This window comes from Rhagoletis zephyria, unplaced genomic scaffold (genome assembly GCF_001687245.7).
Source record: "Rhagoletis zephyria isolate East Lansing unplaced genomic scaffold, Rhagoletis_zephyria_1.1 Rzeph_scaffold_09895, whole genome shotgun sequence".
Classification (NCBI taxonomy): domain Eukaryota; kingdom Metazoa; phylum Arthropoda; class Insecta; order Diptera; family Tephritidae; genus Rhagoletis; species Rhagoletis zephyria.
Genome location: NW_016166973.1, coordinates 7,246 through 22,651, shown reverse-complemented (window position 1 = coordinate 22,651; position 15,406 = coordinate 7,246). Strand labels below are relative to the sequence as shown.

At 37.2% G+C, this 15,406-nt stretch overlaps 2 protein-coding genes and 1 long non-coding RNA gene across 3 annotated transcripts in view; 1 reads left to right on the top strand and 2 right to left on the bottom strand.

Moving 5' to 3' along the window:
* Positions 1-6: 6 nt before the first annotated feature.
* On the bottom strand, positions 7-2,777 carry LOC108376102 (solute carrier organic anion transporter family member 4C1-like; the record flags this gene model as incomplete). The annotated part of the gene is made up of 5 exons (XM_017632279.1): positions 2,536-2,777; positions 1,404-1,633; positions 991-1,323; positions 252-729; positions 7-190 (listed from the first exon to the last, which is right to left on the bottom strand). Coding segments are annotated over exons 1-5 (1,467 nt in total), but the record flags the coding sequence as incomplete, so codon positions are not given.
* A 460-nt stretch (positions 2,778-3,237) lies between these two features.
* LOC108376104 (uncharacterized) overlaps positions 3,238-15,406 on the top strand; it is a 15,918-nt gene continuing 3,749 nt past the window's right edge. Inside the window, exons 1-2 of the long non-coding RNA XR_001849234.1 lie at positions 3,238-3,325; positions 8,361-8,362. This is a non-coding gene — a long non-coding RNA (uncharacterized LOC108376104). The remainder of the gene's footprint in view (positions 3,326-8,360; positions 8,363-15,406) is intronic.
* The window catches only part of LOC108376103 (solute carrier organic anion transporter family member 1A1-like), a 12,619-nt gene continuing 2,815 nt past the window's right edge, over positions 5,603-15,406 (bottom strand). The window contains exons 2-9 of the mRNA XM_017632280.1: positions 14,244-14,473; positions 13,833-14,165; positions 11,928-12,450; positions 8,880-9,086; positions 8,635-8,782; positions 8,350-8,553; positions 6,424-6,743; positions 5,603-6,354 (exon numbers count right to left, since the gene is read on the bottom strand). Of these exons, the coding sequence (XP_017487769.1) occupies positions 6,180-6,354; positions 6,424-6,743; positions 8,350-8,553; positions 8,635-8,782; positions 8,880-9,086; positions 11,928-12,450; positions 13,833-14,165; positions 14,244-14,473 (2,140 nt within the window). The 3' untranslated portion in view covers positions 5,603-6,179. The remainder of the gene's footprint in view (positions 6,355-6,423; positions 6,744-8,349; positions 8,554-8,634; positions 8,783-8,879; positions 9,087-11,927; positions 12,451-13,832; positions 14,166-14,243; positions 14,474-15,406) is intronic.

Genomic DNA, 15,406 nt, shown 5'->3' with positions numbered 1-15,406 from the left:
AATCATTGAGTGCTCATTTCCTGGACAGCCGATAAATGCATATGCAATGCAACCGGCAACGGTAAGCAGTCCAACAAGTACATTCCACGCGGCCATATAACGGGCGCTTGGCTTATACTTGGATAAAACAAAGCCAGATAGTAAGACGCCAATAGCGGAGAAGGCCAATGCAACAGTTCCGGTGACCATGCTGAAGAAAATGTATCAAATGTGTTCTTTTGATGCGTTATATGAAACACTCTTACTCTCACCTAGAAGTTGCCGCCGATTGCCGATATTGTATCTCAATGTATTTGGGCGTAAATATCCAGTATGGCGTGTAACCAAAATAATAGAATATTGAAGAGATATGATTACACATGAGCGTTTTATTTTTGAGGAGTCGCTTGAAAGTGGTCAACATATCGCTAAATGATGCCTTCTCTAACTCGGACTCGAGCTCAACCGACGCTTCAGCTTTCAGCGCGTTGGATTCTTCGCGCTTACGCTCCTCTGCAAGCCGACGCGCTTTCGCACGTGGCAATTCTTTTGGCAACATAGCAAAGAGTATGCCACATACGAAGAGTACAGAGCCCAGCAACAGCCAACCCATCCACCAGGCGCCCAACCAACGTGGATCATCGTTATTGATGACAGGACGCAATTGTGGTGCGATATAGAGACGCAGACAGAATGAGGCCAAGGCGTAACCGATAGCGGGACCCAGCATGTGGAAGAAATAGGATAAACCTAAAAGGTGAGGGGAAAACGAGAGAAAAGTAAATATTTTTCATTAGACGGCAAAGCCAGAGGTGATCTCAATTGACGTGGCATTGTTTTCACAGTATTACAACCATAAATCTACATGTAAGTAATCTTCATTTATGATCCAAAGCTCATAACAAATACTACAATTACCGCCAAGTTATCATTCGCTGCATAATTGGCACAAATGAGATAACAAAAAACAAAAAGAAAAATACACAACAAAGTCTTTTTTTGCCTACTCACTTAATAAAGCTGGCGTTTTGGACTTCTTTGTATTATCATCCATATAAGATATGCCGAGCGTGTAATAAAGTGCACCACCTATACCAGAGATGACCTCGGCAAGGAAGAGCACAGCTTGTGGTGCTAAATTGCCCTCCTCTAGCGCACAAGCGGTCTCATTGCTGCGATCGCGACACAATGCTTTTGCGCGCTGCTGTTCCAAAACTTCCAATGTTGCGTTCCCATCGGCAATGCCACCAAATTCCGTGGTCAGCGCAAGCGCATCTATGCCGGGGCCATAGAGGAAATGTGGCGCAGCGGTGAGCCAGCAGAAGGCGACTATTGTCATTATGCCTGTGTGGGGAAGTAAAAAAAAAGAAATATATACAATCTTTGGTTTCCTCTGATTAACACATTTTTTAGCCTTTACTAACCAAATGCAATCCAACGCGGTCGGTGTCCTTTACCCGCATAATAGCTGAGTACCGCCGAAACAACCATTTGACTAATATTATTGCCAATCGCTATTATGCCAGTATTTTTCGATGGTATCTTAAAGCGCTTTTCGAGCGTGGTCAGTGTGCCATTAAAGTAGGCATAAGTCATGGAAAATACACAGCCCACTAAGCCATAGAGCAGCACATAGGTGGATTGATTGGCCAGCCTTAATAATTGAAAGGATACATCGTAGCAGAAAAAAGTTTGGCGTACAACCCTGAGCAGGGTGGTCATGAAACTAGCTTTAAGGTCATTGACTAGCTTTAACTCAGCTAGTTTATTAATATGTTTCAATAGTATGCCAAATTTATCAGATTTTGTACGAAAGGTAGAACCTCAGAGGTGGTCCTATACTAATTTGGTTTAGATCCGATACTCTTAAATTTGTATATGTAAATTGAAGTCGGTTTTGACTTCTTTTGTACTTAGAAAAACTAAAAGGGTGTCCCATACAAAACTTAGATATAGATATTTTAAGGACAACCCTATCCCTAGTGTATAGTATTATTGCAAAACGATTTTGAAAAAAAACGTTTTTTTTTGCGTTTTTAAATTTTTCATTATATGTATCTTCGGCATTAAGATTCGATTCTCAAAGTACGATAAATCGCTGTCTTTCTCTCGAGATAGTTACAAAAAAAATTTTCTTTGGCCGAACGTAGGAGTCGCCCTTTTGTATTTCGTCATATCTTCGACATTTACATTCGAATCTTAAAGTATGATACATCGATGTTTTTATTGTTTTATAGTTCAGTGCCTCCAAGTACCCCGTTCCAGTGCTTACCCTCTTATCGGGTCAACGATCCACCTTAATGCCATTAATTAAAGATGACTAGAAATCATTAAACTTTTACTAGGGACGTATTTGATTAATCCAGTCACCGAAAAATGTAAAAAGCTACTCATAGGTTCGGTAAAAATTTTTTTTTTAAATTCTTTTGCAAAACTACTTTACACCCAGGGGTGTATGGCGAACCTTGTTTGTTTGCTTGTAAGGTTGTACGCTCTAATATACATACGTTCGCTCACACACTCTAGTCACCAGTTTAAAATTAATTTTGCGCTTACCTTTGAACACATGAACCTTTAAATATCCAAAAACCACAACGCACATCCCCGGTTATGGCCATATCGCGTAGAATTGCATTGATTTCTGTTTTATTGCCACTATCCTCCACATTCTTTAACCTCTTCGGTGCCTTCTCTTCGAATGGCGACGGTTTAATATTGGCCTCTGCCAACAATTTTGATTCAACATCACTCTTTCCGTGAACCTCTGAGTTCATTATTTTCGCTTCAAGCTGTACCATTTTAGCATTTTTCAGAAGAACTGAAAGAATCAAATGACAAGTAAGCGTAGTCTGAATATGCACTGCTGCGGTAAGTAACTGCAAATTTGATATCTCAAATACCTACATACGTTTCACTTATCATCTTTTACGATACCTTTATTTGCATTTAGTAAATGGTGCATTATCTTAAATTCCGTTTTGCAGTTGAAAATGGAGTACAGTTTGGTCTTATTTTTTAAACAAATCCACTTTTAATTATTTCATTACTTGTTAGTCTTAATGCATATGCTTTCATGACAAATTATATGAACTAAGTACATTCATATGTATACATATAGTTGAGTGAAATTTAGTGGGCATGCGAAGAGATGGACACATCTGCATCGAGTATGAACAGGTACGAGTTAAACCTGCTGCAGTAGCCAGAGCGAAGTTGGGCTATTGTTGTTTGAGTCTCCCGAAACAAACGAAGCTCTATCTCGTCCTTGTCAGGTGGTTGTGTGCCCAGAATGGCATTCACAAGTCTGGAGTCTACGTAACTTGAGACTGACTGCCTGTGAATGCCGGTTGCTTTATGATCCTCTGGACTTCGTCTGTCAGTTTGGATAGATGCCTTCTAACCACGATTGAGAGAATACAAAGGTTGCGCCGATCTCGGACCGCTATTCCTCTCTTAACGAACTTGACAGAATCGTTGTTTGCATGACGTCACACTTGTGCAACTTGTTTACGTTTTCCTTGCAACATTTTTTCTTCTTCTTCCATTCTTGCTCCCGTTTTGGCATTTCTCTCTCGCAATTGCACCAGTGTGACGTCACACAAAAGTTATTCTCAAAAATCCTCTCTGATCGGCGCAATCTTGTATTCTATCATTCTTGCCTTCTAACGTACCTGACGTAAATGTCTGTTCGGGTTCTCACGTCTGGGGCTCCCTATTGAGTATTGCTTGCAAGGCAATGTGTTGTGCTCCGTAATGGGGAGCATCTGCACCTCGTCATGTAAATGCCCCAGGTGCTGCCGGCTAGCGACTCTAGGACCTTGTTGCGGCTCTGTACTTTATTGACAATTGTGGTTGTGTGCGCCGAGAAAGAGAGAAAATTGTCGAAGATTTTTGGGTTATTCACTGTCTGAATTGGTTCGTCATCGACGTGAATACCCAGTTGCAGGCTGACCTCCTTCGCCCACGTGCTGAAAAGGGTTTTCTGAGGATTTTGTAGGGGATAAGGTCAGGCGCATTGCAGTGAAGAAGCGATAAAGCTCGGAGAGGTAACAGTTTACTTTCGAGCACAAGTCATCAATTCCATTCCCGGATGCTATTATCGAGCAATCGTCAGCATAAGAGACAATCGAGACTCCCTCTGGTGGTTGGAGGAGCTTGGAAATATTAAACTTAGACAGTCAGATAATTCTCCGACCACCGTTTGAGCCCTCTATGTTTTGTAGTAGCGTGGAGTGACTGACGTTGTCAAACGCCTTTGACAGATCCAACGCTACCAGGACTATTCTCTCAAAGGACTGTTGCGGGTTAGGCCATGTGGCCACGGAAGATCCAGCGTGAATTGTCGGCTAAAATGGCTCGCACATCGCTCCGGATAGGAAACGAGTTGGATAGTGACCTCACGCTTGACCAATGCTTACTCACACCAGAGGTGAAGTTGCAATTTTTCTGGTGCTCTTCCCACTTCTTCCGATTATGTATGTTCACAAGCAGCTGAATCTCCGTATTGAGATCGACCTAACGAAGGTTGTCCCCATCATCGGCTAGAACAGCCGCTTCAGCAGGAAAGGTCGGACGGGTGCCCGGCTGAGATGAAGCGAGCTTCACCAGCAGTGACAACCCTGCCGAACTTACATACACTCACTTACGTGAACGTCGGTTGGTGTGGGGAGGGCAGAGAAGGTGCTTTCAAAAACTTCCGCGAAGCCTTTCCAATCAGTCTTAGAAAGGTTGACGTGACCTGTTCAGGTCCACAGGTGCCCTAAAGTGACACCAGCCAAGGCAGGTGTTGCACTTGACTGATGTGACGTTACGGAATATCCTGGTCTGACACACATTTGCAGATGTTTGGAGATACCCGGAGTTGTTGGCGGCGGCGTGAGGGTGGTGGTGCGGTTATGTCTGTTGTGCTTAGACCTGAGCAGACTCGGAGGTGACTCCAGCCGTTGCTAGTATTGCACTTGACTGAGGTGGAGCTCGGATATAGTCGTCTCTGTCTAACGCAGCAGGTGTACGTTTCTCGGCCAGGGTTTGACTCGATGCTAGCCCTGAGCAGAAGAGTACAAAGCAGATACAGCTCCATGGGCGAACAAATGTACCTACTAATTGTTTAGGTACATTCCACAGTTTTTAGGTAAAATTTTTTCTACAAATTAGGTACAACCCAAAGATTTTGTTATTTAAACTTAAAAATCATCAGATTGCAGACAGAAGAGCTTGATCAGCGGTTTTTTCTTGCGGGCAAATTACTACTACTAAAAAATTTTCTATTACTTCCCTTCCAAATGAACTGTCAATTTGCTCTCTCAATTCTCCTGCGTGAACGCCAAATCCTGATAGTTTTTAAAAATTATTAACCACTATCAGGTTATCGAACATACTAATTAAAAGCAAGCGTAAAAAGATTCAAATAAATTGTGTTAAAATTTAATAACTTTTTTATTATTTGATACACCTTAATATAGACATAGCGTACTAAATATCGTTACCTTAAAATAGAAATTACATTTAAAACTGTTGTTTCTTCACAAAGTATTTCCAAACATAATAAAAAGTAAAGTTATTTAGTTGTGAATTTCTTTTAAAATGGATTTTTTTTTTAAAGCCTGAAATGTGTTTTTTTTTTTAATCCTTTCATATTTGTTAGTGAAAATAAAATGAGTTAGACCATTCTGTGTTAATAATGATATGTAAATTGATAGGTACGTATTTAAACTTTATTCTTATTCTTATTCTTATGTGTGAATACATACATAAATCGTAGCTATTAATACTTTCTTCTTAAGCAATGGCGTACATACTGAAAATTCGTTTGTAGCATCTATAATCAAAATATTTAGTATACAGTACTTTTCCTATCAAAAATTATAACAAAGCACAACATTTGACTGTACATATAAACACACCTTTATCTGCGTGTACACATATTGACTATAACTTTGGTAAATTAGCATAATTTGAAATGATTTTATTTACAAAAATAACTATGAACCTATTTTACTCTTATCAATCTAATAGCTACATATACACACATACAGTTATACAGTAAACATTGGCTTTCATATTTACATAAATTTCGTTATTAGACTAAATTTGGCACAGTTACACACTTTCAAACGGGCACTCAAACTCAAAGACACACGCACATTATAAAATGTTTTCGAATAAAAACTGCGACTGAATATATTTAAGATTTATAAAAATTATGCTTCTAAATCCTTAATGGAATTAACTTCTTCTTCATGCTGTACAATTTTCATTTCAACCTCTTTCACCTCCTCATCGAAGATTTTCAGATCTTTTACATAATACCAGACACCCCAATCGAATAAGGCTCCTATCGCAACAAATACTGAAGCGGTTATATTGAGTGTGTATCTGAAAGTAATTCCTAATTATAGTAGATTTTCATTTGGCGTATAAGGCCAATTCTAATTTTTTTCTTACCTCAGTGATTCTGGATCATAAAGCCAACAATTGCCCTTATTTGTACACGTTTTACCCCACACAAGGCAAATACGGTCTAATACCCAGCCGAAGAATATGGGACTTGGTATAAATGCTAGCATGGACATCATCATCATACCAAAACCCATTGCTGCTGTTTTATCCTTCTCAGGCACGCAACGTACGGACACGAGAAAATTTGAGGCACGTCCTGTGGCGCCAACAAATTTCAGGCAACACATCACCGAGAGAAATGTGACAAATTGAGCAAAGCAATTGACAGGGCATGCGCCGGTTATCGCCTGACCACCGTGAAGAGCCTGGAAGAGAAAAGAAAAATTCAACAAATATTAAGGAATAAGTATTCACAATACAACTATTTGAAAGATATTTAAAGACAGTATTGTGTTCCGGATTTTGGAACAAACTACGGATATGTTCAATGCAGTTTTGGCAGAAAAATAAGATAATTGGCAATTCGGTGGATAACCTGCAGACCAACCAAAGTCATATCGACCCATTAGTCGTACGTCCTTTCTACTAAAAACAATGGAGAGAATCGTAGACCAGCATATCAGGGATAGTTTCCTTACCGAAAGCCCTTTACATAGATAATAAAATTCCTATCTTCCAGTAAGACATACTATCCGCGCTTTTCAGAGTCTAACAAGGAAAATTGAGAAGTCTTTTGAAGGATAAAGTGGTGGCGGTGGGATGTTTATTGGACATGGAGGGCGCTTTCCATAACACTCTCTAATAGACAATAGCGTCCGGCTGGAAGGGGTTGATGAAACCACAAGCCGCTGGATAACAAACAGCACCATTACATCCACTCAAGGACAGGAAAATGTAAGATTCTTAGAAACGAAAGGGGGGGGGAGTGATCTCCCCTCTGCTATGGTCCATCGTAGCAGGCGAGCTACTCTGCTTTCTTAGTGGACATAGCTTCGACGTGCGGCCCTGTGCGGATGACATCAGTGTTACCATTTTGGTGCTTTGGGAACTAGATTAGGTCTTTATTTTTCTATTCAGCTCCGAAAATAGGCTAGCTCCTTGCTCTTTTTTAGCTATTTCAAAATCATTTAGCACTTTTTAGCTCCAGAAATTGCAAATATATCTGTGGTCATAAGCAATATATGCCCGCCAACTAGGCTATTTCGAAATCAGGTTTTCTAACAGGTCTTACATCGGAAGACTTCAGAATACTTAAAGTATCAGGCTGAATAATTGGCGAAAGCTGGCATAGACATCAAATCGGGGTCTACAGTGCCAGCCAAGGTGCTGTTAGCACCTTTTCGCGAATTATCCAGGAATGTAAATTGAGGCTTAACTTCATTAAAAAAGGATATCAAAACACTGTGGTACCAAGGCACCGAACTGTTTGAGCTGGGCAAACTACTTTCTGTTTCCTCGACAAACTACTAAGGTTCATAAATGACATTCGTAAGATTTCAGGAGACTAATTATTTTTATGCTTTCTCTTACCCAATAAACAAAGAAGAAAGAGTAAAGTCAAGAACAAAAAAACCTCCGACCTTCTGAAACTTAAAGAAATCCGCAGTTAGGGTTTTACCGCTATCGTCGTATTATGTATTGTATCAGTACTGTCAGGCATATATAGATATGTATGTAATTATGTCAACAAGTTTTTCCTGCAGAAGCTATCGAGGTGAAGACGAAGATTTCATATAGCTCACCAGCCTAAGGGCCAGTTGTTCAAATCGGAGGTCGAAGCTGCGGTTAAGTACAGTGACTGCTTTATCGATCACATTTTATATGCAAGATTTTGAAAAGGTCGATAAAGATGTTTAACTGGGAGGTAGTGATAGCCAGACATTGAACAAACGGCCCTAAGTAAATCAAACATTGGAGTCAGCGCTCCCTAGCAAAGATAGCGACACTTCTACACTAATATTGTTAACTCACATCTGTATAAGCTGTGCTAAGTGATGCCGGTAATGCTTTATCCAACGTTGTGATTGGCAATTCTGGCATTATAGTAGTCGTAATATTGCCGTCATCATTATCGTTGTTCTCTGATTTCAGATCCATCACAGTGAGACGTTTAAATAATGGTTTCGAACTTTTATTAAAGCTGTTGTTAGGTATACAAGAACAGTCATAGTAAATCTGCAAATTAATAAAACAAAAATTTACTTATGTATACCATTTAGAAAAAATTGTGAATCAATATAAAGAAATCGCACTTACCTTTCGCCCATTGGCAGTTTTATATTGTTTCTTGCAACCGGCATGGCAAGGCGATATATAAGTCATATTGTTTTCCCCGCAAACCGGTGAGTAACGCACATAATCACAGTGACAATTCGAATTACAAGTGGGAGTACTATTGAGGGCGCTAGTGTTTGGATAAATATCAGTGGCAACATAAAATATTCACAATATTTGCGAGTATATTGTCTGCGTTCGCATGCAGTTCTATGTATATTAATTACCTGTCGTGTATGTTGACAATCACCGACTGCTCATTGCCTGGACAACCGATAAAAGCATAAGCCAAGATGCCAGCCACGGTCAGGAATCCAACGATTACATTCCAAGCGGCCATGTAACGTGCGCGTGGCTTATAGCGCGATATTACAAAACCTGAGAGCAGCACACCGGCTGCAGAAAAGGCCAAGGCGACGGTACCAGTGACCAGGCTGCGGAAAATATATTGAAAAAAAAAACAAAAAATCGAGACACACGAAACCATAAATATAGTCAGGAAACTATGGATCAAATATAGCAAAAGTGTGCTTTTAGTTTTCTCGCTGATGTCAGGAATTTTTTTAAAAGGACTTTGAAATTTCAAAAATATTAATAAATAAAAACATTGCTAAAAAACTCAGTGCTATGTACACAGAATAACCATATTTATACCAAATGAAAGTAAAAATTCCAGGGACCGAGAACGCGCTCTGGTTTTTGTTTAGTTCAACACGAGAAAAAAATTTAATGTTAAGACCGTTCCCGTAAAAGAACCATATGGGAACAAAAGTATTGAGAGCAGATTGAACGCGGAAAATGGGAATCAAACTCTCGGAAACCTTCTTAAAAAAAACCAAATGCGAACCAAACTCTCAAGAACGTTCTCAAGAAGAACAGAATGAGAAAGAAACTTTTCGGGAATCATTCCAATGCGAACGAAAGTATCGAGAACGTTTTCAAGCAAGATGAAATAAGAACAAATGTCTGAAGAAAGTTTTTCTATAGAACAAAACGAGAAGAAGTTTTGATAACTTAACACTAAGAGGGGCGTCTACGGTTTGGATGAAAAATCATTTCAGTGAGAACCATAATTTTAAGCCAGAAGGAAGGTGGATAATTTCAACTGCCAGATCGTTTATCATTGGGTGAATCGTCCTTTTATCAAATAATTTGTATTCTCTGTAGAAGAAAATATGGTATTTTAAGTCTTTCGTTGACTTAATTTTTATACGTATCTTTACGGTTTTTTGATTAATTTTAATATTAAAACTTTTCAAACGAATGTAAGGCTATGAGAAAAGTTTTGTTCACGCTTCCTTTCTTCGCGAATATTTCAAAGAAGATTGGTTGCCGTTTCATTCTATGCCAGGAAGAACTGAGACTTTAGTTCCCACATTGTTCTTCGAGAGAAGGTTGCTTAGACTTTTGTTCCCATTTTGTGCTCTTAAAAATTTTTCCGAAAGTAGTTTTTCGCAATTAGTTCTCTTTGGGAACGTTCCACAGGGCTTTGTTTTTATACAATTCCCGTCGAGAACGTTCTCGACAGGTTTGTTCAGGTTTTTGAGCGTTCTTGGGAACCAACCTACGGAAACAACATTTTGTTTCGATCATACTTTTTTGTCGGTCCGTAAAAAATTCTTTAAAATTAAAAAAAATTAAGTTTTTGATTTCACGAGGACAAATACTTAGGTATTGAAAAAAATGAACTTTTGATACATATTTATTTTTTTTTTTAAGCTATTACAATTACAAGGACGCAATTCGACGATGTGGCTGTGTGTATATTAATCCTTAGCATATAATTTCTTTAAAAATAAATATTGCAAACTTTCAAGGATATTCAATTATAAAATTTAAAAGCACATTTTCAATATCTATTCATCCTTTTGCACCAAAAAATTTAATCATTTTATTCCTTTAAAAAAATTCAGTTTTACTATTTTTGGCCCCTACTTTCGCGAATATAAGCAAATCTCCCGAGTTGTTTTTTTAAGTGTCACCTCCTTCTCTGGACAGAAAAAAATACGCTAAAGCATTCTTCTTGCATATATTTTAATCAATGGAGTTCCAGATGCAAGTACAATAAAACAAATCAAGTATTGCACAATTTGAGCTTCAAAACGTTAATTTAGGCGAAAAAGTACCGAAATTACTAAGTTTTCATTGTCACTCGAAAAAATCATAATTGTTTTTTTTTTTAATAACTTTGGGAAGTTTTAAAATAGTATATTCATATTAGAGGCAGTGAACATTGGCATCAAATACAACATATCTGTAAAGTTCCAAAGTGTGCCACCAAATTAAATAAAGTTGTAATTTTTGAAATATTATGATTTTTTAATTTTAAAAATTTAGGGTGCTTCAAATTCTTACAATTAAACGGTGAACATATTATTCTTACCAAAACGAACCAATCTAGTGTAGTAAAGCTAGTGTGCCACCAAATGCAAAAAAATTACATTGAGTAAAAGATGTCTACGATTTGAGAAATTAAAATTCCATTTTTACAATTTTTATTGGCACACTCGAAACTCATTCTAAAATTGTTATAAACATGCCAATATTTAATTATTTTTAAATAATATCTACGACTTTCGTATAACGGTAAATTTAGAAACCGCGAAAAATGTGCTTCTTCCTTGGCTAATGAAACCATTCCGCTCCAATTTTCAAGTATACATAAATGGACTTGAGATGGGTGCTGCCCACCTAAATTTTATTTAATTATTATTAAATATCTCCAAAACTTGTAATCCTAATATCTCGAAAACTTGTAGTCCTATTGAAAAATGATATATGAACGTGAGATACTAAATTGAATAATTTTTGATATATCGTCTAGATCTTACAAGCCAAAATTTAGTTTTTCAAATTCACAAACTTTGAATCAATTTCGCGGGCTAAAGATATGTTTTAAATTAATCCTTCGTGGCCAATAATTATTGTCTTAAACTTAAGACAACAAAACATTACTATTACAGTACGATCAAATGCCTTTTATTTTCCCCCATACAAAATTTACCCAGCACGAGGGATTATTTTTACTTTTATAGTATAACTTTTTTAAGTTTTAATTTAAAAACAATTTTGAGATGGAATCTTTTTGTTTATGCAAAACTGAAGATAATGCGTTGTCTACGATAAGTGTGCCACCATTTTAGATTTGCTTATATACTAGTTTTGTGCGTGTAAAATTTGCTGTCGCGAAAGTCCTATCCATTTTTTCATTAATTTTTCAGCAAACCGCTTATTGTTTCTAGATTTAGCTCGCACTTGAATGCTCTCTAACTTACCTCGATGTAGCTGCTGACTGCCGATATTGTATCTCAATGTATTTAGGTGTGAAAATCCAGTAAGGCGTGTAACCGAAGAGATAGAATACAGAGGAGAAATTATTGCACATTAACGTCTTATTGGTGGTGAGCCGTTTAAAAGTAGTTAACATATCCTTGAAAGAAGCTTTGGTTTCCTCCTTTGGCTTCTCCTCCATCTCAGCAGTTAGTCTATCCTTCTCCGTTGGTTCTTTGTTAAGATTATCTTGTCTCTCCTTTAACGTTGCACGTTTACGACGCTCATCTTCGACCATGCGTCTAGCCGCAGCACGTGGTAGTTCTTTAGGGAACATTGTAAGAAAGGCACCAGAGCAGAATATCATACCACCAATCACTAGCCACCCCATCCACCAGGCGCCCAACCAGCGTGGATCTTGATTATTGATGACAGGATGTAAATTTGGTGCGATATAGACGCGCAGACAGAAAGAGGCGAGCGCATAACCGAACGCGGGACCAAGCATACGCAGAAAGTATGATAAACCTGAAAGATTGGGTCAGAGTAAGTACGTATGTATGTGTGCTATGATGATAAACAAGTTTTCTACTGCTACCATGTTGGAGAATATTAAACCACCTCTTGATTTACGGTTGAAAAGCAAATACTCCATTTGGCACCTTTGTTTCAAATTTAGCAGGGTAAATAAAAGGGTCATAAAGATCATTATAAAAGATTTTAAAGATAAGTTTGTTTAGTTATTGCACACGCAAAGTAATTTAATCTAAGATAAATTTTAATTGCCAAACAAGCTTTATTACCGTTTTTTAGTTACTCAACACGCCTACAAGGGGCAAATTATATGACAATGAGATTTTTTAAGATTCAAATAAAACATCTTTTTGAAAACAGTAATATACGTATGTATATACGATCCTCAAGGCTCCTATCTAATGTCTTACATTTGTCATACATATGAGCGATTCCAAGTAAAGTGATCAGTGGAATTTTTTTTTATACGATCACGCTTAAACTTGGGCCCTTAATAGGATTCATAAAAGGTAATTTTGAGCAAACATTTTTTGGGATTTAGTCAAATATTTTACGAATGAGTGGTGGAGAAAGTTTCGCATTACACTGCATATTTTAATAGTTTTTTTCTATTACGATTGGTGATATGAATTTTGGGAAAAAAATAAAAAATTGTGACATTCATATACATATTGTACATACATTGCCGGTGAAAAGTATTGGCACAGCTGCTTTTTTAAAATATATGCAATCATTTTTACTGTAATATTTTTCCGGCATTATAAAAAAATATGGTTCATTCTACAACAAAAAATATAAAAATATAATTTCTAAAATTTTCATGCAAATTTTTAACTCTTTCTAACTTTTTAACTAACTTTCATAAAATTTTCCAGAATTTTTTTGAGTATGCAGATATGTAGCCCGATCAATTTTATTGCAAAAAAGAAAAAGTTATAAGTAGCTACGAATTAACGTTGATTTTTGGCAATTTTTTTCACGCAGTCTCTTCCATACAAAAAAAATTTCGAAAATACTTTATATGGAAAAAATGCAAAACACCTTCAACAAAAAAATTCTCAAAACTCAATGCAATTTTTGACTAACTCCGAACTTGCATTTTCTGTACTAGAATTTAAAGGGCTACAAAACTGCATATTTTGTGTTTTTTTTTGTTGTAGAATGAACCATATTTTTATAAAAATATAGCGGAAAAATATTTGAATAGAAATTGATGCATATATTGTGCAAAATTCCTGTGCCAATACATTTTTCCGGCAGTGTATTTATGTATCTACCATGATAAAAACATAGTAAGTAGAACCGTCCTCTCAATTCTTCGGCCATGATTTTTTATTTTTTCCCCAGCATTTTACATTAAATTCCCTCGCACTCACTTAGCAATGCTGGAGTTCGTGATTTCTTCGTATTATCATCCATATATGAAACGCCCAGCGTGTAGTATAGTGAGCCGCCAATACCTGAGATAAATTGTGCAACGAATAACACCAGTTGAGGTGCCAAATTGCCTTCGCCTACCTCACACTCTGCCCCGCGGCCACTTAGGAGGCATAACGTTTTCGAACCTTGCTTCTGTATTGCTTCCATGGTAGCATTTTCATCCGGTTGAGCGCCAAATTCCGCAGTTAACGCCAAAGCATCATCACCAGGGCCATAAAGGAGGTGTGGTAACGCAGTCATTAAGCAGAAAATCACAATTGTTAGTAAGCCTGCAAATAGAGGAGCGAAAATAGTACCATTTAGACCAAGTCAGGAACTAAAATAATGTTTTTTTATTTATTTATTACCAAAGCCGATCCAACGTGGTCTGTGCCCTTTACCCGCATAGTAACTGAGTACAGCTGAGACCATCATTTGACTGATATCATTTCCCACTGATATAATACCTGTATTCTTTGATGGTATTTTAAAGCGTTTCTCTATTGTTGTGATTGTGCCATTAAAGTAGGCATAAGTCATTGAGAAGACACAGCCAACCATGCCGTAGAGTAATACATAGGCGGTTTGATTTGCGAATCTGAGAAAATTTAATTAAAAATCAGCAAGAATTTCATATATAATTTTAAAATAAAAATTGATATAGTATTGTTTTTTTAATTCTATAAGAGCTTTAGTGAGCAGTCAACGGAACTTTGTACAAAGCTGAATTTCAAAAGAACCTTCTTTAATAAGGTAACATACATGCACATATTACCCCCCTACAATAAAATGTATAAAAAGTGATTTTGGTAGAAAAATTAACTTCGAAAAAAATTTTTCGATACTGTAGGGAGTTTTGAGCGATTTTTTTTTTAAAATTTTTCTATGTTCACAATATCAGCTTTGAGCGCTTTGCACTTTCCATGGCATAAATAAGCCGTTCTAGAAATTCCTATACAAATGAAACCACACCCAAGCTGATATTGTAAACAGAAGAAAATGTCACAAAAATATTCTTAACTGCATTTTGTCATTGTAAAATCTCATTTAACCCGAAAAAAGTTATTTTGGATAACAATTTACACACACCCATGTGAAGGTATGCAGGAGGCCGTGTTCAGTGGTTCAGTTACAATAAACCATTTTGCGAATAAGGACACACTTAAGGCATCTAGTCTTTCTCCCTAAACGATAAGTTATATCATTTACTGATTTCTGTTTAGGTTACACCAGATGGTGGTTAAGATTCTTAACAACATCTTGGCAAAAGCACTCTATTATCGCCAATTTAAAGAATTCCTTAAAAACTAAAGATTCTGAACTACTTTTGTGCAATAAACTGCGACGGCTTTCTATGTAGAGGAAATGTATTGAAACAATAAAAAATGCATTGGCCATCCCGAATTCGAATGGCTGCAAAAATTCAACTTCATCATTATCAACTTCAGAAATCATAACGAAACTAAATGAGCTAAATCTTAAACTGCCAGGAAAGGGAAGCCCATCTTAAGCCTTGCTGTAAGAGCTGGAT